We start from the raw sequence: 18,391 nt of genomic DNA, 5'->3' as shown, positions 1-18,391 counted from the left end.
AAATGCACATTCAACTGCTAACGCCCCTAATGCCAGCAGACTGTAACAGGTGAAAAATGTCTCAATCCACACATTTCATTGTGTGCCACTACAGAACATGCAAACTCCACACAGACATGCCCAACGGAGATCTTCACCATCTCCTGACTGTGTGGCCGGCATGGTAACCACTCAGGCACTGTGCGGCCCCTTCCTAAAAGACCCAACAATGCAAAACGTACAACCTTAAACCTTAAAATCTGTATCAGGAGTGTATGTAAATTCCAAGATCACTTAGAATGAGATCCTGTATGACGGCCAGAGCATCTACTGGAGGTATTTTACTGTTTACCGAGATTGCGCTTTGGCAAATTGATAACATGAAAATCCCTCATTATGAGGTTGATCATTGTCGCCCTACAAACCACTGACAGACTGAGAATCACTTCAAATGAGCACACACACACACAGGCGTGCGTCACTGTGGCAGCAGAGAGCGGTGGCTGCCAGTAACAGTTGGAGCCATCACTGATGCTGGCCGACCGCCACCAGGCATTAAACCCCCCCCTCCCACAGCGGGACACCAGTATAGCTGTTTATCTGACTTCCTCTGAGCGTGCTGTCGATGCCCTCCCCCAATCTGGACTTGCCATCGGCCCTCCTTCGTGCACACCGGAGAGCCACCCCGGTAGACCCACCCCCCCCCGGGGCGCCACATACTTATGCAGTACCGTGTACAGACCGCACACCTTTTCAACAATAAATAAACCTTTTGTTGACTCCGTAAACAGCAAATAAAAACGTATTAAGTCATTCACGTCTAATCATTAACGGTCACGATGACGTATCTCATTTTGATAGACTTCTGGCTGCCATGTTCCTGTGAAAGCGCTTTTCTCTTAAAGGGGACCTGGGATGCTTTTCCCACTTTTCTGACCTATAAATGTCCTTAGAATGTCATATTCTCGTGTTAGACTATGCCAAAGTTTCAGATAATGAAGTTTGGGATGGGTCTGAACACTTCCAGAGAGTCCCTGTGACATCACAGTGAGCCTGACTTCCTTATATGGGCGTGCCCGGGTACAAGCTGCACAAGCCGAGTGGGACCAATCATCAACATTTTGGAAATACAGCTGGAATAGGTGCAAATCCTGGAAGATCTAGACAGCTTTCAGTGCGGGTTATATGTGTAGCTGCTCTATAGGAGTCCACAAGGCAACACAAAGGGCCCAAAATAGCATAACGCCTGTAGGTCCCATTTCAATGAGAAACATCATCAACAATAGAATCCAAACATTTATGGCGCACACCAATAAGACCTGGCCTTGACCCCCCCCCCCCATGACCGACATGCACATGAGACCTGAAGCTGGTCTTCTTACTTGAGCAACTGTAACCATCAGCCGCCATCAACGTCATTGTGACACGGGTATGCCCTGCCGCCAACGACGTGTGCTCACATGAGTCACTCGTCTGGGCCCGGGATCCAAATGACTCCAATCTGGATCTCGGAACACCGATTCTGGCAAAGATAAGTGGACTGAGCGGAGGTACCAAAGTGGGAGTGACAAGCGCTCTCCCTGTAATGCGTGGACCGTCTGCCCCCGCTGACCAGATGCTCGTCTCTTTGGCCATCCCCCAACTCCACATGGTCGCTTAGCAACCTGTGACCTGCTGATGCCGTCAAAGCAGACGGGGGGGGGGTGACAACTTTGAAAGAGGAAGATAATAAACTTGAGATGCAACCTTAGCCCATTGAGCTAAAGCAGGGGTCTCAAACACGCGGCCCGCGGGCCAAATGTGTCCCGCAGGACACTAGTTTGAGGCCCCCGCCTTGATATGAAAGTTTAATGTTAGTGCGGCCCGCGCAAGATTGATATGCTGTATGGTATCATGTACCCAGAAAAAATTATTACGTTTGATTCATGTTCATGTTAAAGGTTAAATAACTGTTAATAGTTATCCTCCCTATCCGTGTGGAAGTGGTAAGTTTTTGGCTATTTAAGTTTAAAGGAAATAACTTGAAGGCTACCGTTTAGGTCGCTAGCTCTCTAGTTTGCGAGTTAGCATGTGTCTCAAGACCCTGCAGTTGCGCAATATGTTGTAAATAAAAAGAGTATAAATGTGACTATAAAAATCGGAGCCAAAGCACTGAAAAAGTTTGTATATTTTTCTGTTTTTAATAAATGCGTTTTTTGTTTTTTTTTGGAAAACCTGATGCGGCCCAGGCCCAGCCTTGCCCAGACCCTAGCTCCAGTGGCCCCCAGGTAAATTGAGTTTGAGACCCCTGATCTAAAGTGTTCTTCTCTGTTAGGTAATAATGACCAATGCCATCATTTGGTGACTACTCATCAATAAGATGATGAAGATGAAGTCTGCCCCAAGCGGTCTAATAATATTAGCACATTAAAGGCCGTCAGCAGACACCGGATCAGTCCAGTGCCATGAGCGGGGGGGGGTAAGGCGGCGTAATCTCTTAGAGGGGTTTCACTACAGGAAAGGCAAAAGTCCCGGGGGGGCAGTGAAAGCGGAGATTATGATCAGAAGCCGCCTAGCATCGGCGTCTACACGTAAACTGCGCCATAGGGAGGCATATTCAAGAAAAAGCACACCCTGCTCAGAGGCCTGCATGACAGCAATAGATGGGCTTGCTAGCGTGGCTAAATATTTCCTGACATATTTTGGGAGAGTGCAGCAATAACTGGGGTGTCTGGGGGATAATTTGATTCCTGGAGGGATTGCAGCATGGTGATGGAATGACACTCTGGCCCACAGGCGGGGAGGTTGAGTGTTTTTTTTTTTTAACTTCCCTGGTGAATTAAAGCATCAGCCGGAGGGAGAGAAATAAAGTGAAACGTGGGCACATAAAAGGTAAAGAGGCCATTACATCCCAGCCTGACATGGCAACCTTACGGGGAAACGGTGATTACGGCATGTCCACTGTGAGCGCTCGTATTAAGACCTCATTTGTACCAAATCAGGCTGCACTGGAGGAATGGACTGTGCGGCCGTTAAACCTTCAACTCTACTACGCAACAAAATACAAGAGTATTGTTCTCATGTACTGATAAAATAGCTGAAATCATCTTACCTCACACGGCGCGGCGGGAAGTCCTTCAGTGTGGTCAGCTGCTCACGCGTCGCCGTTCCTGCTGCTGCAAAGCAGCTTAGAGCAGAAAGGAGATTACATAGAAATAAACGCAGAAAGGGAAAATACTGCAAAGCCACCATGACCCCAGCCTCTAATGAGAGTACTCTTCTGAGAACCAAATCTGTGTCGGGATTTGGCTGCCTGTAGTTCTCTTGCACGATGCATTTACTGTGCTAAGTGCTCGTCCGGAGATTTGCTCTATGGCGGGGGGGTCCAAACCTTTTCCTCTCAGGGTCACCGACTGGAAAATGGAAGGATGCGAGGGTCACTATGATGGTGAAATGCGACTAAAACCGTGTTAGTCCCCCCATTATATTAGGAATTTATTGTTACCAAAATTACAGCTGTTGCTGTTTTATTTTTCAAATTAATAAATTAAATATTTAAAATGTAATTTTAAATTAAGAAAAATTAAATGAATAAATTAAAAAAATTAATTCATTAATATTTAAGTAATACATAACTTTTCTCTTGCAAATTTTCTTGTAATATTGATTTTATTTCCCCAACCTAATTTTACAAAAAAATACACCATTCTTTGTTTCTCTTTAAAGCTGTTGCTGTTTTATTTTTCAAATCAATGAATTATTTAAATATTAATTTTAAATAAAAAAATAAAATAAATAAATTAAAAATTTAATTAATATTTAAGTAATACATAACTTTTCTCTTGCAAATTTTCTTGTAATATTGATTTTATTTCCCCAACCTAATTTTGCAAAAAAATACACCATTCTTTTTGTTTCTCTTTAAAATATTGCATATTTTATCTTTAATAATTTAACTGTATGCTACTAAAATGACATTTTTACTCTATTCTTGATAGAATACAACTGTTTTGACCTTATATTATATTCCTGCTGTTGCTTAGCTTACAAAATCATGTTCCAAAATTATTTTTTCTTGTAATTATGACATTATTTCTGTAATATTTTACCTCATTTTACTAAATTAAAACTTCATTCAGAATGCACGGCGGGCCACAAATGACCCCACATTTTAGACACCCCAGCTTTACAGAAAGTCAATTTCCTACCACATGTATTTGTAGTCCTCACATCAAAAAAGGAATTAAATGCATTAAAATGAATGTTTGTCTCACTTTCTTGTACTTTTCCATGTCCATGTCCATGTCCATGTCCCATCAGCAGAGACAGCTGACCCCCAGAGAGGAGGAGTGATGTACCACCATCCTCCAGGCCGGACTCCGTCTGCAAGGGGGAAGAGTCACAATACCTTCTCAGCATGTGGCAAAGGTCACAGACAAACATCTTCATGCTCACAATTTGAATGCATACCTTCAAGGTGGAACTGTGCAGGCATCAGGAAGTCATCCAAAAGACTAAATATTAAAACAGAATTGTGCTGGCAAGTGATTTTCCATTGAATTGTCTTAGACTGCAGGAGATGAATCATGTTGAGCAACAATCCAACACATTTTCACTCACATTCACAAACTCTGTCATTTCATTTCATTGCTCTCAGCTACACCAACAAGAGACATTTAATGCTGACAAACGTCCACATTTGTGCAAGGATCAGGGGAAAATATCAGAAAAATATAGGTCACAGATTAAAACGTGCTGAGGACATCATTTTTATCAAATACAGTATCTTCAAAAACAAAAAACAGCACAAAGAATGACTTTGGTAGTGTAACGTGGAAATGCTGCCACCTAGCGGTGGCGGCGCCAATGGCGTTACAGCAGTATAGTCCAGCATAGCAAGTGTTTCCGGGTATACTGGGCTTGACTGTATTGTGCTTCCCAGTTTAGCCAACCCAGTGAAAAAACAGCTGCTGCATGTTTACATTTTCTGTAGATTACTACAGTAAAATGCTGTAAATATATTTTAATTGCATTTTCATGCCATTTTTTTTCCAAAATCTTAACATATTTCCTTGAACTGCACTGCTGCAAAACCAACCATTGAAAGGTGCAGTAGAGAGAAGCCATTACAGAGAAAACTTAGTCCTTTTTTTTACCCAAATGAAAAAACATTATTTATGAAGAGTGGCTAATGGTTGCCTAATTAAAATGAAGATTTGTGAAAAACCCAAATGACCAGTACAAGATATAAGATTTGAAGCTCATAGATGGGGAATTGATACACGATATCTATGAAGTGTAAGCCCACCGTTTTAAGAAAGGTGTCCTCAAACGGGGCCCAAACTTTGTTCCTGCTGCTCCTCCATGTGGAACAGATCCGCTTGGTGTACTCTGTGATTGTGCACCCTCAGGTTCCCCCTGTGGGCGAACCTCTTCCCACATTCCGTACAAGCGAAGGGCCTCTTCCGCATGTGAACGTCTCGCTGGTGAGCTCTCAGATTGCCGCTGCGGGCGAAGCGCTTGCCGCACTGGGCGCAACCGAACGGCCGCTCGCCGGTGTGCGTGCGAGTGTGAACGGTGAGCTCGGAAGCGGTGAGGAAGCTCTTTTCGCAGAACTGACAGGGATGCAGGCGGACCCCCGTGTGGCGTAGCAGGTGTCTGCGTTGGTGGGAGGGGTAGGTGAAGGATTTGGTGCAGTAGGGGCAGGTGTAAGGTCGCCCGTTGGCGTCGGTGGACGCTCCAGTGATGCTCGCTGGGTGTGCTTGTCGCGCTTTGGGTGACAGGGAATTGGACCGTGGGGGCAGGAGGTCTCTGCTGCTAAATATGGTCCGCTTGATGTGATCCGGAACGATCCTGTCATCGCTCGGTCTCCATGGTGAGAGAACCTCAGACTGATCCCTTAGTCTCCGCTCTGACTTGTGATTGGAGGTCTGCTTCTCCTGGGACCCAAAAAGGCCATCCTCGTTGGTACCGGTATCAGATGGGAGTCCAGCTGTGTCTATGGTGGTACCGGTTCCAGATGGAGAAGAACAGCTGATGCTGCTAGCCAGCAGATCACAAGCACCACCTTGAGCTTCATCCAAAACTGTTGAACATTCATGCTGGGCGAGGCAAGGGTCACGGGGTTGTGGGGAGGAACAAAATGGAGGTGAAGCTCCATCTTGTGGTTGGTCATCAACCAACGGCCTCCCCTGACGCCAAGGAGACACTGTAGACACGAGATGACAATCATTCCATAACCGATGTTCTTCTCCAGAAGGTATACCGACCTGCCTGACAATGACAGCGACACTCACATTTGAGTTTGACTCCGGTCTGGAGATCCGTCTTTTCCTGGTCTCTGCTGACAGAACTTCCCTCAGGGACCTGGACCATGTAAGACCGCATCGGTGGCTGAGATGCATCTCGCAGTGGCGACTTCAAACACATACAAAATAAAGATAAATATCAGAAAGTAAATAGCAAGCAAATCCTGAATCCTGCTCATCGTGACATGTGACCTCCTTCTTGGGCTCGGAATGCCAGGATGCGTCCTTCCCTGTGCGGGGAAAAGTATTATTAGTGGACAAGATGAAGCGCTATGCCAACTTGGGATTACCTTTGTCGACGCCATCATGTGTCGAAGCCTCAGCATCCTGCCCTCCTTGCGCCCTCGGCATCTTCTCCACAAGCTCCAGCTTTCCCAGGAGGATGGAGATCTCCTTGGTTTTATGCGCCAGCTCCGCCTGCTGCTCACACAGGGTGCTGTCGAAGATCTTGGAGATCTCGCACACCGCAGCTGCCAGCAAGGAGTCCATGACAGCGGCCAGCTTGGCGTGGAAGGCACTTCGCACGACGTCCATCTTGTCGGCTCCTCAACGGTTCTGCTGTTGATTGACACCGTGTTATGAGGTCATTGACGAGAAACTAAGCTATGGTCTTTTTATGTTAAACCAGTTTTTGACTCTTCAATCTTGTAAGCATATATATTCAGTTCTATGTTGTCTTGAAGGACGTTTTCCCACACATACAACTTTTAACCTGTCCCCTTTTAACCAGGGACAACGTGCTAGCTTCGTGCTAGCTAACGTGTAGAGAAGGGAGAATAGTGTATGTTGTTAAATTATACATGCTCCTGCTTATAGTAAAAGTAATAAAATACACGTCAATCATGGCTCGACACATTTGATTTACCATCTATCGCCTCTCTGTAGCCAAAGTGACAGTCCGCCTACATGGCTGTCATGTGGGGGGGGAAGCAGCTACTAGCCGTCAGTCAAGCTAGCAGGTAGTGATGTCGGTGTTATATGGGTCTCTAACGAATCGGCTGTAGGAATCGGTTCTTTCAAATGAATGGCAGGTGATGAATGTCATTGGTCAAGATGTGTGGCGACGACTCCTGTGTGCACACCGGGCTGTGGGAGGGGCGGGATTCAATACACAGCACACGGATCTGTTTTGGAATGCTGAGCTTCTGCAATGACACAAATGTTACGAAGATGCTGCTTTTTTCGTGTTGATTTATATAATAAACGCTTAATATAAGATATATTTTAGATGAGTAATTTATTTTACATAACTTGGTAATTAATTCATTTAAAACAACATAAAATCTTAGCAGCCACTTGGGAGCCGATCCTTTTTTAGTGAGCCGAGCCAAAAGAGCCAACTCATTAAAACGAGCCGCAGTTTCCTCCATTACGAGCAGGTTGCCGTCTGGGGATGGCATGGAATGTTCTCGCGAGAATATATATAACACCTCATTGTTAAAAACGAGCCGTCTGCTTTCGTATCGACCATGACACCACGTATTAAATTATATATAAAAAAAATTATATAAATTATTTGCAAAAATGCATGTTTTCGAACTAAAAAGCTATTTTACAAAATGGAACACAATCTACAACTGTAAGAAAACATCAAACTGGCCTGCTGTTGGGAATTAGATTATTTTATTTAACCCTATCCAAATAGGAACCAAAATCTTCATACAAATGTGTTTTATGTAAAAATAATCCAAACCCCGTCTGAAAAACAAAGAGGAATACTCATATACAAGATTGACGTCTCCACAAAACTGACAGAGGTTTGCACACTCCCTGTGATTGTCGTCTCCTTGATGATCCACGTTCTCCCCACACTGCTGGCACGCCGTTACTTCTGGGGAGGATGCTTCGTCTTCGTGTCCGTGTGTAACTGCATGCAGGTGCCGAAAGTCATGTGACACTCATGTGGCACGGGAGGATCATCTCCCCAGTGTGGACGAGAAGGTCCTCCGGGTCCTCGATCGGTTCCATCCACTTGAAGTCCTCTTCAGACCGAATAAAGTTCTGGTGCCATTTGACGATGTGGGTTTCGAGGGCCTTCTTGTAGCAGAATCGCTTTGAACACAAGCAGCACTGAAACTGCTTTTGATCTCGATGAACGCTCTTGTGGTCTTCCAGCGTGCTCATTTCGATGAACTCCTCATGGCGGCGCATGGAGGAGAAGCTTTGGATCGCTCCATTCGGGGTTTTGCTGTCAGGATCAGGAAATGGCGTGCTTTTCTCCTCGGCCCTCGCCTGTTTTGTTCTGCGATTTTTGTCTCTCGATGATTTCGTAAGTGTTGGGCACAATTGTTGGTGATTTTTCCGAGCGCTTGGTAGGGAAAAGTCTTTTTTGCAGCCTCGGCACTTCTTGTGCAATCTTCTGTGCACATTTTGGGCAAGTGGCGTATCAAACACCTTGTCACAGAGTTTGCAAAAAGATGTTTTTTCATCACTTTTCACCTGCTCTGTGGTTGCTTTTTGTCGCCGTGTTTTGTCTGCCGGACGTCGCCGCTGCCGTTTTCTCTCACTTCTTCGACGAGCTGCTGTGACGGGTCGGTCCAAATTTTCCTCCTTAGCGTCTTGGAGCAACTCTTTCATGCTATTCCTTGCTGTTAAACGACATCTTAGTCCACGTTGGGCCATACTTGGACCCTGAGGACCTTTTTGGCTTTCACTTGGGGAGGACGCTGTAAGTAAGAAGGTGAAAAATGTAACAAAAATTCAATATTACGTTAGAAAGTACAGTCATTCATCAATCTATTGCAGTTTTTCACCATAAATGAATAAATGATGGCCGTTTTGTGCTTGAATATGGCCTTATATTAATGACAAATATGCATATTGGAGCAAGTTGTACTTATACTTGGCCTAAATTACATATATAAATGGCTAAATGAGGTCAAATACAAAGACAAGGTAGAAAAGGCGTTCCAATTGTGAATGTGGTAGCATTAGCATTAGCCGCTACGTGTCAGGGTTCGGTGAGACCACTGGTATTTATTCCAAGTTGAAATGATCTCACAGCAGAAAAACAATACGAGCTACTGTTTTGGGCAATTACTCAGAAAAAGCTAAAACTCAACTCTGAAGCTCTGACGTCACTTCCTGTCTGTCTGCCATTAAGGCCCAGTTTTATTTAGATCTCTATTTACTCTTATTATGTCTACTATATTGGGTAATACGAGTGTAAAGCCATTTAATGTTGTCATGACAATACATTGATGAGACAATAGCCACCTCAGGGAGTACCCTGTCTGGGAAAAAAAACTGTTATCTTATTAATGTCTAATTTTCTGTGATTTAATCTATATATTGGGTAATACAAGTGTAAAGCCATTTAATGTTGTCATGACAATACATTGATAAGACAATAGCCACCTCAGGGAGTACCCTGTCTGGGAAAAAAAAATGTTATCTTATTAATGTCTAATTTTCTGTGATTTAATCTATATATTGGGTAATACAAAGTAATACAAGTATCTAATGTTAAAGAAAAAGGATTTCGAAGATTATAAACAGGTTTCCTACTACAAAAACAGTGCATCTATTAATACGGAATACTACTAAGTAGAAATTCACTCATCACGGTCCAGCCCGGAATCAATTCACCGCAAGTGACATCTGTAGCTGAAAGTACCTTTTTTTGTTCCGACATTTGAACGCCGGCGGCTCTCGGGCTGAAATACAAACAGGACTTTTTACAGCGTGCATTTCAAATGACTCAGAATGCAACAAAAGTCTCAAACTGAATTGCATACCAACATATTGGAAACCTAACATTTTCCTTTCTCACCTCTGGGCTGGTCATGACTGGGCAATGCTGCAGTGGAATGGATATCTGGCGCAATCGAATGCCGGGGCAAATATCACTGTAGTCTTTGGTCACGGTCTCGGAGATACACTCGGCGGGTACTGGCAAAAAACAAAGCAAAACATAAAAATACATTTTTCATATACCTTGAGGGTAGGGATGTCCAATAATTATCTGATATTAGCATAAAAATGTGATCAGGTTTTTTCCCCCGATCATGAAAACTGATTTTATTACTTTTTTTTAATGCTGTGTACAACACATATGTGTTCATTCCACCATGGGTGATTGAGATTTGGACAATATCGGCAAATCGATATTTGGACATCCTTAACATGTCATCATAGACCTCCAAGAGGCAAAAAAGAACCATTTATTTGAGGGGTGGTGTTCATTTATTCAAATATGCCAATATTTGAAGACAACAAAAAAGCGGTACTACCTTGGAATCTTCTCTCAGGTGAAGTTGTGCAGGAAGTAATCAAGATGTCCTCCCCCTCTCCTCGTCTCTCGTCGCCCTCGGTTTCATTCCGCGCCGCTACTGCGTCGCATTCACCTGCATATTCCTTCAGCAAACGCTCGGTGTTGCGCAACTTCATTTCTAACCGAGCGATCGCTTCACCTTTCTCCGCCAGCTGCATGCAGTAGTCATGGACGCATCGGTCAAATATCTCTGCCATCCCCAACGCGGCGCTTCTGAGGATGGCGTCCATGACTGCGGTTATCTGGGCCCTGAACCTTCTGGATAGGTGGTCTGCCATCTCTGGTGAGGCTGGTTTAGTGCTCGCCATGGACAGGTTGATTTCACGCTCTCCCATCTACACGACAAAAAGAAGGCAGGAGGGCAGAGACATGGAGCAAGGAAGTGATGACGTCATGTGACCACACAGAGAAGAAGCCTACCTGAATGTCGTTTCTCAATATCTATTAATAGAATGATACCATCTATGCTGGGGGGGGGGGGGGTTTAAACACCTCCACTTGATGGTGGACCAAAATGTAGCCACATTTAGCAGTCTTAGCTAGCAGGTGGACACTGACTGGATCAACCATTCACTCAATAAAAATCGATCAACTGAGGTCAAGAAAACACATAAACCTTCAGATTTAACAAGTTAACAATAAAGGGTAGTTATGATGAAATGGTGAATTATGAAATCATTTACCTGTAGTCAGGATTCAGCCTTCCACGGAAGGAGGACGACACCTGGTTCGATGTACTCGGCAGCTTCCAAATTCATCAACTTAAAAAGGTGAGGATGGCGCCTTTGCTTCGGAGTGACTGCGCATGTCCGTAATTTACGTCACTGTAAAATAATACGGGAGAATTGTGTCCCGAACTTTTGTCTGCCAGGCGAATATACACCCTTAGCTCGGGACAGGCGACACGACATATGTTGTTGTAACAAAATGTGACGAAAACAGACGCTAACTGAATAAAAAATCATGAAAATCAAATCCCGTTCAGAAAGACAAACATGTTAACACAAAACACGTTTTATAGATTAGATTACATGAGATTAAACTTTATTGTTATTGCTCATGTCACTGGTACTGGGCAACAAAATGTAGTTAGCATCCAACCGGAAGTGATAATTTATAAATACCTTATTAGTAAGTAAACGTAGAAATAGAATAGAGCTGTAAATGGACAGATATATGTACAAACTATAACAGGCTGTGACTATGATACAGTGTGGCTATATACAGTACAGGGATATAAATGACTATAATATGGCTATTATATATTAGATTTATAGTTTTATAATTGTAATTTGACATGGAGAAAACAATTTGAAATTCATGTCAATACTTCTAAATGATGAATGAAAGGGATATATTACAATATATATATTCTCAATCAATGAGAGAAGACACATTTTTGGATTATAAAGTTAGCTTTATTGCAATGGGAAAGGATCAGTGCATCGTTACAGTCAACAAACTTCTAAGAGCCTTAAGCGTGATCATGATGTGACTCGACAAGCTGCTATCAGGTTGGTGGCTTGGTGCCATTTTATTGTGATTCTTCAATATCGCTGGAATGATGTTTTAGCAAAGGACTTCGGTCTCAACCAAAGGTAGAGTTGTTCCACGCCACATTGCTGGCATCCATGTTGAAAAAATTGATATAAATCCTGAAATGGACACAGGGAGAAATAGGTTTGATTTGAACTTTAAAAAAACACTACTAGTACTAAAGATGGGTAGATACAAATATTGTTGTGTTATATTTACTATATGTATTACTTACTAACACCAGCGAGCCAAAGTTGCCAAACATGGTTTATGAGACCAGACTGTAAATATAAATAACTATATTTGTCACAATTCAAAGTTGTAAAAAATATTAATGATAACTGGCTTATTTATGTGGCCGTCACTGTGAACTCGTATGTAAAAGCAGTCTCAGATCAACATTTTGCATCCATTGTGTGGTTACTAGAGGCTATGCATTCAGTGATGATGATGATGCTAGCCAACATTAGTAGCTAAACTTTGTAAAATCGCTATCAAAACTAATGTGTGTATTACAAGGGGCAAGGAACGCAATGTTTACCCTCCAAGTAAAGTACTGCATGTACTTTTTGACTTGGCAATTGCTTGTGTGTGTTTGTTGGCTTACCTGTCAGGAGATATGCCCAGGTGTTTGTTGAGCAACCCACACAGCAGTTTAGAGTACTGCTTGTTGTCAGAAGGGCTGATCTTTCCAATGCTGTGGATGGAACAGAGAGCACAGGGGTCCCCCTTTCCTCCAAACATCATCATTTGATCCGGGTTGATGTGCACGGCAATGTACTGGTGAATGACAAAGATGACAAAAGACAAAGATTGACATTAAAACAAATCCAGTCGTTTTACATTTACATCCAATGTCCCCCGACTTACCTGTGCAGGCTTGCCCATAGCTTTAGCTAGCTGCTCGGTAGCTTCGGTTAGCAGAGTCGCCGGCACCTCACATTTAGCTACATTCGTGTTAACAACAAACATCGGCATTGTTTCGACTATGTTGCGATTAATTATATCTCCAAAAATGAACCGCTAACCGTGATTTTCCACAATCTGCGACTGCGAGGAGGCGGACCCCTGATGGAAGAGTCACGTGATATGTAAATAGTTCCTGTTAATCTCCAACAGCGCCACTATCCGTCCCGGATGACACCATAAATTAATTTTCTAAGAGTGACAAAGCTGTGTGATATATAAGAGTCGTTTGCTTTCTAAGCCCCTTTAGCGGTCACATCGATGAGAAATGCATGTTATGTTTTACCCTGCCGCCATTGCTCTTGGCTTGTAGTGTTGTGACGTGACTGCGCATGCGCGGTCCGCACAGGCACATCGAGTCAGTTGTTGGAGGAGGCGAGAGGAAAACAGTGGCGGTGACAAACGGGAGAAGTTCGATGGCGCGGTCCTTTTGTCGCCGTGTATTTCGGCTCTCCAGTTAGACTCCGGAAGCTTCGGACTCAAACGGCCTTTGTGCGATTTACACCCGCTTGCCTTTGCTTCAATTCTGCCAAACAAGGTGCGTATTAGAAAGCGAATTAGCCTGGTGGCTAATATGCAACCACTGTTATGCTGCTGCTCTTCAATTCGTGTAGGATTTGTTGACCCACTCGTCTAAATGATACCCTTTATGTTCTATTTGGGGCATTTACTTGACATTGAAGACCCAGTGGCGCTCCTTAATATACTGCGTGCAGAAAAGTGCCTTTTAAATTGACGTCTGTGATAATAATAATAATAATGTCGTTTGACACGTACTGATCAACATTGTGTTGATGCTAGCCGGTGGCTAGGAGTAAACTACATTAACAGTAGTAATACAACATGTAGATGTACTGTGTATACTTGCTAAATGCATCAACGCTACCATGGTAACAGCAACTTATGAACCCATCAGGTCCGACCATGGAGGAATCGGTGACTACCTTCGAGACGCATTTGACGGCCGTGATGGACAGCCTCATCCGAGCGTCGGTGTGCGAGATCACCAAGCTCTTCCAGGAGACGGTGGCCGACTACTTGGTGGAGCTCTCCCTCAACAGGAAGGAGAACGAGGCTCTCAAACTGCGGCTGAGGCTCACCGAGAACAAGCTGAGGACGGAGCGCAAGTACGGCATGGGCTGGGCCGCCGGGCGCCGCAACGCCGGCCTGGCGGCTGGCACGGCCGAGGACGGGGCAGCGGGGAGACTGAAACGAAAAGTTGAGACGGACCGTAAGTGGAAGCGACGATTCGCCATCTGCAATGTTTAACGTTGCCGCATAATCAGGCTTACGCCAAGACACGCTTGTTTTGTTGCAAACCATCTGGCAAGAAGTCATCTCTTCCTCCCTCCCTCCCTCCCTCCTTCCCTCCCACCCTTCCTTCCTCCTCCGCCTCCTGCTCCCTGCGTCCTCGACCTCCCCCTCAACTCTCTCTCCTGTGCTTTGAAACGCTTCCTCGCTCCCTTCCATCATTTCTCCTCCTCCCTGCCCCCACCTCCTCCCGTGCTCTTCGCTCCCACATCACGTCTCTCACACACTCCACTTCCTCTCCTCCTCTACTATAATTACACTCTCCCTCTCCACTTTCTCCTCCCACTCACCACCGCCCTCCCCCAATCTCCCCTTCTTTCACTCTGATCTTCCTCCATCATCATCTCCTCCCACTCACCACCGCCCTCCCCCTGCCTCATATGTGTCCTTCTCGTCTTGTCTCCTCAGCAGGCAAGTCAAAGAAGGGCCCTGCAGCAGCCTACTGCAGACGCTGGCCTGGAGGCGTGTGGGAGGAAGGCGGAGGAGGAGGCTGCGGAGGAGCTGCAGGGGTGGCGGCGGCTGGAGGAAAAGGAGGGAAAGATACCAGGGAGATGTACCTCGTCCAGCTCCCCGGGTGTGAAGAGGATGAGGAAGGCATGATACAGGATGAGGAAGGGGAGGGCAGCCTCAGCGGCGAGGGGGAGGAGACGGCTAACATCAAAGAGGAGGTGAGGGAGCTGCACTTCCTCTGAAGAAGAGCAAACACAGCACAGAGAGAAACAGAGTTTTAGATTGTTGTCAAAGTGGAGACAGGCGTGTTGGTATCTGGCTTCCAGAAGATGCGTCCCGAGGTGGGGGCGGGGCTCTCCACATCGCACAATCACTAGCACTAAAAGAAGCAGGGTAAAATAAAAATTGAGCATACAAATCATAACAATATCTTATCTTACCATTGAAAACATGCACCCTATCAGTGTTTCTGTTTGTCAAACTTACATAATTAGCCATGATGCTAAAAATAATGTTTACAAATACAAATTAACTCACTTTGGTTGGTCTTTGACTGCACTTGAAAAAATTACCCATCATCCGCAATCCTTATTTAAAATGTCTCTCTTTTATGTGCGTTCTAAAGATATAAGAACAGCTAAAAATAGACTAATTAATGACACCTCCAAAACTGTGGCTTTATGGTTTTACATACATGCTGTACACAATCATGATCATATGTAATACTTTTAGTTTTTATTTTGATTCAATATAAGTAGGAATGAGGACAGCTCCTATAGACTCCTATAGAGCAGCTACACACAATAACCAGCACATAAAGCTTGATAGTTCTTCCAGACCCTGCACCTATTCCGCGGTGGTTCCCGCGAACATGGTTGGTTTTAATGTATTCCAGCTACATGCGTCACATGGCAGCAGAACCATGTGATTTCCCCCAGCCAGTCAGTGAAGGAACATCATGACACAGATGTGTCAATAAAAATGAGTAAATACACCTAAGAAGGTGCTCTTCTACTCGTCCTGGAATTTCCCCTTGAGGGACAAATAAAGGCATATCTTATCTTATTTTATCTGCTTCTATTTGTCGTGGCTTAGAACCCTGCTAACTGTTTCCTGTGCTTCTCCATGTAGTTTCCTCCCACGGAGGGATATCAACCAGCCTCTCTCAGGCTAATCAAGGAGGCTCTGAAGATGGAGCGGCCTAACCACAACCTCTGCAACAGTTCCAGAACCCAAAGTGAAGGTAACAAGCCCAGACTTCTGCAGAAGAAGCCGTTAAAACGTGCACACATTGGAAGGCGCATTCATGTGGTTGTTCTTCTCAGGAGACATCTCGGATCATCCCCTCAGCCTCGCCTCCACGAAGAAAGAGGACGACAGCTGGGACGGAGGCTCCGTGGAGCCATCAGAGAGCGGAATGACCATGGATGAACTGAGGGGCTTGGAGTCGGCTCTGAGGGCCGAGATCGGCCGCGAGCAGGCGGCCGTGACGGCCCCCCAGGCTGCCACCCCCGCGTCGGAGGCGGGGTTGGGCTGCAAGATGGGCCTGCCTCCAAAGTACATCGGACTGGACGGGATGGAGCAGGAAGGAGATGCGGAGCCCCAGCCGCCCACCCTGCAGCGAGAGGACCAGGTAGGACAAAGCCGGGCAAAGGACCGCGTGAGGTCAGTGGAGCTGAAGTCGGGCCGGTGCAAGAAGACCCGAGAGAACGACTTTGCTCCAAACGGAGAGGCGGGAGCAGAGCAGGCGGAGTCGGAGCACCTCCCTCAGCCGCCCACCCTAGGAAGTGTCGGCGAGAGTGGGGGGGAAGAGGATGGAGGCGGCGACCTGCTCCACTTCTGTCCCCAGTGCGGGGGCGGGTTCACCACGGAGGCTGAGATGGAGGAGCACCCCTGCCCACTAGGTGGCGCCCATTTACAGAGCAGCGGCGGAGAGGAGAGCATTTTCCCCTGCGCCCACTGCGGAAACACGTTCAGCCACTCGTGGGCGCTCAAGAACCACGAGTGCGCCTGCGCTGCCGAGCGGCCGCACTGCTGCGAGATTTGCGGGAAGCGCTTCACTCACTCGCGTTCGCTGGAACGCCATCATCTGGTGCACACAGGCGAGAGGCCGCACCAGTGCCCGTTGTGCGGGCGGAGCTTCAGTCGCCTCGGCAACCTGGAGAGGCACCAGAGGATCCACACGGGCGAACGTCCTTACGGGTGCGACGCGTGCGGGAAGCGGTTCAGTCGAGTGGAGTACCTGAAGAGACACCAGCTGATCCACAACGGCGAGAAGGCCACGCTGCAGTGCTCCGCCTGCGGGGTCAACTTCCGCGATGTGGAGCAGCTGAAAAGCCACCAGTGTTTTTAGAGACGTGGACCTGCAAAAGAAAGAGCAGCTTCTTAAACTGAATGTGGTAGAATTTAGGCGACTAACGTGTCTGGTCTTTGTCTCGCTGGTTTGCAGTCCTTTCAAAATAAGACAAGATCATCATGGACGGACAAAGGAAGAGAAGCAACCACAGTCCCAACCAGATGGCTTTCTTTCAATGTGTCCGCCATTTGGACTGAAGCTTTTCTCATTTGTATAAAGCCTATAACTATTTATAAAAATAAATTGTACATTTTTATGTTTGTATTAATGCTTAACTTCCTTGAAAGATGGCAATTGTTTTTTTTTTCCCATGACAAACTACTGTTTGGTATATTTGTCTATGGTGAGTATTAAAAAATAAACATGTCAGTGTTCAACGAACACGTTAAACTTCTCATGTTTATCTAGTCATTTTAAGACAAGACACAAGGTTCAGGAAAAACATACATAATGAGTTATTAATAGAGTATGTCCAGTGATAACATTCCATATTACCTTACTTTTGTTTTGAAATACACCCCTGATTAAAATGAAAAGACCAGTTGAAAATGGCGCTGTTGGATCTTAAGGAGGCTCTAAGTAGCGTTTAAAATGCAAAAAAAAGAAATGGGAGTGAATTTTTTTTATTGCAAATGAGCATTAAAATGAAATAAATAGGCTGTTCATCACCTGGTCTTAAGATTTGATCAGGGGCCTGTTTTTTTAATGTAAAAAAAGACAACTTGGTCATTTGCAATCTAGATTTATTATCAGATCAATAACAACATTTATTCCTTTCATAAAATGGATAAGGTTTACAAATGAAATAAGCTACATATTAAATGATTGTATTGATTAAAGACGACAGACTTGATTTGTGCCAGTTACTGACACCGACCATCAAACAAGGTGATGGGCATGGCCAGCCTTTGCGCCAGGATCCCCTCCAGGACGCCCAGGGGCATCTTACGCACATCGTATCCCCGCACCGAGGCCCTGGCTTTGGGGTTAACGGGCACAATCTCCTCGCCGCTGTAACGATCATTCCTGCCCACAGCTGCGTATGTCGGGAAGATCTGTTGCGCATCCCGGGGGAGCTTGGCCTTGTAGGCGGGGCAGCAGTAGGCGGACCACATGTACTCGGGAACGGACACCCGGTCACTGATCCGGCGAGCTCCGTCTGCGTAAGGCATGGCCCCCGTGATCACGTACATCGGACCCTCGCAGAAAGCCTTGAACTTTCTCATCACTTCC

General features: G+C 45.4%; 4 protein-coding genes across 8 annotated transcripts; 1 reads left to right on the top strand and 3 right to left on the bottom strand.

Annotated features, from left to right (window-relative positions):
- Positions 1 to 4,244: 4,244 nt before the first annotated feature.
- On the bottom strand, positions 4,245 to 7,296 carry LOC131110585 (uncharacterized). 2 transcript variants are annotated; one of them, XM_078788308.1, is made up of 6 exons: positions 7,132 to 7,296; positions 6,557 to 6,824; positions 6,459 to 6,496; positions 6,255 to 6,375; positions 4,429 to 6,166; positions 4,245 to 4,341 (listed from the first exon to the last, which is right to left on the bottom strand). In XM_078788308.1, exons 2-5 carry the CDS (start codon positions 6,798 to 6,800, stop codon positions 5,286 to 5,288), a joined length of 1,284 nt encoding a protein of 427 aa, XP_078644434.1. In that variant the 5' UTR covers positions 6,801 to 6,824; positions 7,132 to 7,296; the 3' UTR covers positions 4,245 to 4,341; positions 4,429 to 5,285. The 2 variants fall into 2 exon arrangements, with proteins under 2 accessions (XP_078644434.1, XP_078644435.1); XM_078788309.1 differs by having other exon boundaries at positions 6,557 to 6,821; positions 7,132 to 7,266.
- A 606-nt stretch (positions 7,297 to 7,902) lies between these two features.
- On the bottom strand, positions 7,903 to 11,382 carry LOC131110424 (uncharacterized). 2 transcript variants are annotated; one of them, XM_078788310.1, is made up of 5 exons: positions 11,223 to 11,382; positions 10,499 to 10,874; positions 10,039 to 10,157; positions 9,883 to 9,922; positions 7,903 to 8,932 (listed from the first exon to the last, which is right to left on the bottom strand). In XM_078788310.1, exons 2-5 carry the CDS (start codon positions 10,872 to 10,874, stop codon positions 8,154 to 8,156), a joined length of 1,314 nt encoding a protein of 437 aa, XP_078644436.1. In that variant the 5' UTR covers positions 11,223 to 11,382; the 3' UTR covers positions 7,903 to 8,153. The 2 variants fall into 2 exon arrangements, with proteins under 2 accessions (XP_078644436.1, XP_078644437.1); XM_078788311.1 differs by lacking the exon at positions 9,883 to 9,922 and having other exon boundaries at positions 8,750 to 8,932.
- A 553-nt stretch (positions 11,383 to 11,935) lies between these two features.
- mif (macrophage migration inhibitory factor) lies at positions 11,936 to 15,048 on the bottom strand. Of its 2 annotated transcripts, XM_078788377.1 has the most exons (4): positions 14,910 to 15,048; positions 13,986 to 14,247; positions 12,683 to 12,855; positions 11,936 to 12,194 (listed from the first exon to the last, which is right to left on the bottom strand). In XM_078788377.1, exons 2-4 carry the CDS (start codon positions 14,022 to 14,024, stop codon positions 12,128 to 12,130), a joined length of 279 nt encoding a protein of 92 aa, XP_078644503.1. In that variant the 5' UTR covers positions 14,025 to 14,247; positions 14,910 to 15,048; the 3' UTR covers positions 11,936 to 12,127. The 2 variants fall into 2 exon arrangements, with proteins under 2 accessions (XP_078644503.1, XP_057919183.2); XM_058063200.2 differs by lacking the exons at positions 13,986 to 14,247; positions 14,910 to 15,048 and adding an exon at positions 12,946 to 13,357.
- LOC131110263 (uncharacterized) lies at positions 13,373 to 17,553 on the top strand. 2 transcript variants are annotated; one of them, XM_058063194.2, is made up of 5 exons: positions 13,373 to 13,579; positions 13,958 to 14,272; positions 14,764 to 15,020; positions 15,934 to 16,045; positions 16,128 to 17,553. In XM_058063194.2, the coding sequence occupies exons 2-5, from the start codon at positions 13,966 to 13,968 to the stop codon at positions 17,153 to 17,155; spliced, it is 1,704 nt and encodes a 567-aa protein (XP_057919177.2). In that variant the 5' UTR covers positions 13,373 to 13,579; positions 13,958 to 13,965; the 3' UTR covers positions 17,156 to 17,553. The 2 variants fall into 2 exon arrangements, with proteins under 2 accessions (XP_057919177.2, XP_057919176.2); XM_058063193.2 differs by having other exon boundaries at positions 13,374 to 13,579; positions 14,761 to 15,020.
- Positions 17,554 to 18,391: the final 838 nt, after the last annotated feature.

Source organism: Doryrhamphus excisus, linkage group LG22 (assembly GCF_037039965.1).
Source record: "Doryrhamphus excisus strain RoL-2023G ecotype Guam linkage group LG22, RoL_Dexc_Guam_v1.1, whole genome shotgun sequence".
Taxonomy (NCBI): domain Eukaryota; kingdom Metazoa; phylum Chordata; class Actinopteri; order Syngnathiformes; family Syngnathidae; genus Doryrhamphus; species Doryrhamphus excisus.
The sequence above is the reverse complement of the archived record's forward strand: the minus strand, read 5'-3'. Positions and strand labels throughout refer to the sequence as shown.

Bases quoted from the DNA above. Each gene is read 5' to 3' on its own strand.
- mif (XM_058063200.2), bottom strand. From the start codon at position 13,053: ATGCCGATGTTTGTTGTTAACACGAATGTAGCTAAATGTGAGGTGCCG. The intron at 12,856-12,945 runs GTAAGTCGGGGG...GTCATTCACCAG, and splicing joins CTATGGGCAAGCCTGCACAG to TACATTGCCGTGCACATCAA. The intron at 12,195-12,682 runs GTAAGCCAACAA...TGTCCATTTCAG, and splicing joins CTGGGCATATCTCCTGACAG to GATTTATATCAATTTTTTCA.
- LOC131110424 (XM_078788310.1), bottom strand. From the start codon at position 10,874: ATGGGAGAGCGTGAAATCAACCTGTCCATGGCGAGCACTAAACCAGCC. The intron at 10,158-10,498 runs GTAGTACCGCTT...GTTTTTTGCCAG, and splicing joins ACCTGAGAGAAGATTCCAAG to TACCCGCCGAGTGTATCTCC. The intron at 8,933-9,882 runs GTACTTTCAGCT...TCTTACTTACAG, and splicing joins AAATGTCGGAACAAAAAAAG to CGTCCTCCCCAAGTGAAAGC.
- LOC131110585 (XM_078788308.1), bottom strand. From the start codon at position 6,800: ATGGACGTCGTGCGAAGTGCCTTCCACGCCAAGCTGGCCGCTGTCATG. The intron at 6,497-6,556 runs GTAATCCCAAGT...TTCCCCGCACAG, and splicing joins ACATGATGGCGTCGACAAAG to GGAAGGACGCATCCTGGCAT. The intron at 6,376-6,458 runs GTCACATGTCAC...ATGTGTTTGAAG, and splicing joins ATTCCGAGCCCAAGAAGGAG to TCGCCACTGCGAGATGCATC.
- LOC131110263 (XM_058063193.2), top strand. From the start codon at position 13,966: ATGGAGGAATCGGTGACTACCTTCGAGACGCATTTGACGGCCGTGATG. The intron at 15,021-15,933 runs GTGAGGGAGCTG...TTCTCCATGTAG, and splicing joins CGGCTAACATCAAAGAGGAG to TTTCCTCCCACGGAGGGATA. The intron at 16,046-16,127 runs GTAACAAGCCCA...TGTTCTTCTCAG, and splicing joins TTCCAGAACCCAAAGTGAAG to GAGACATCTCGGATCATCCC.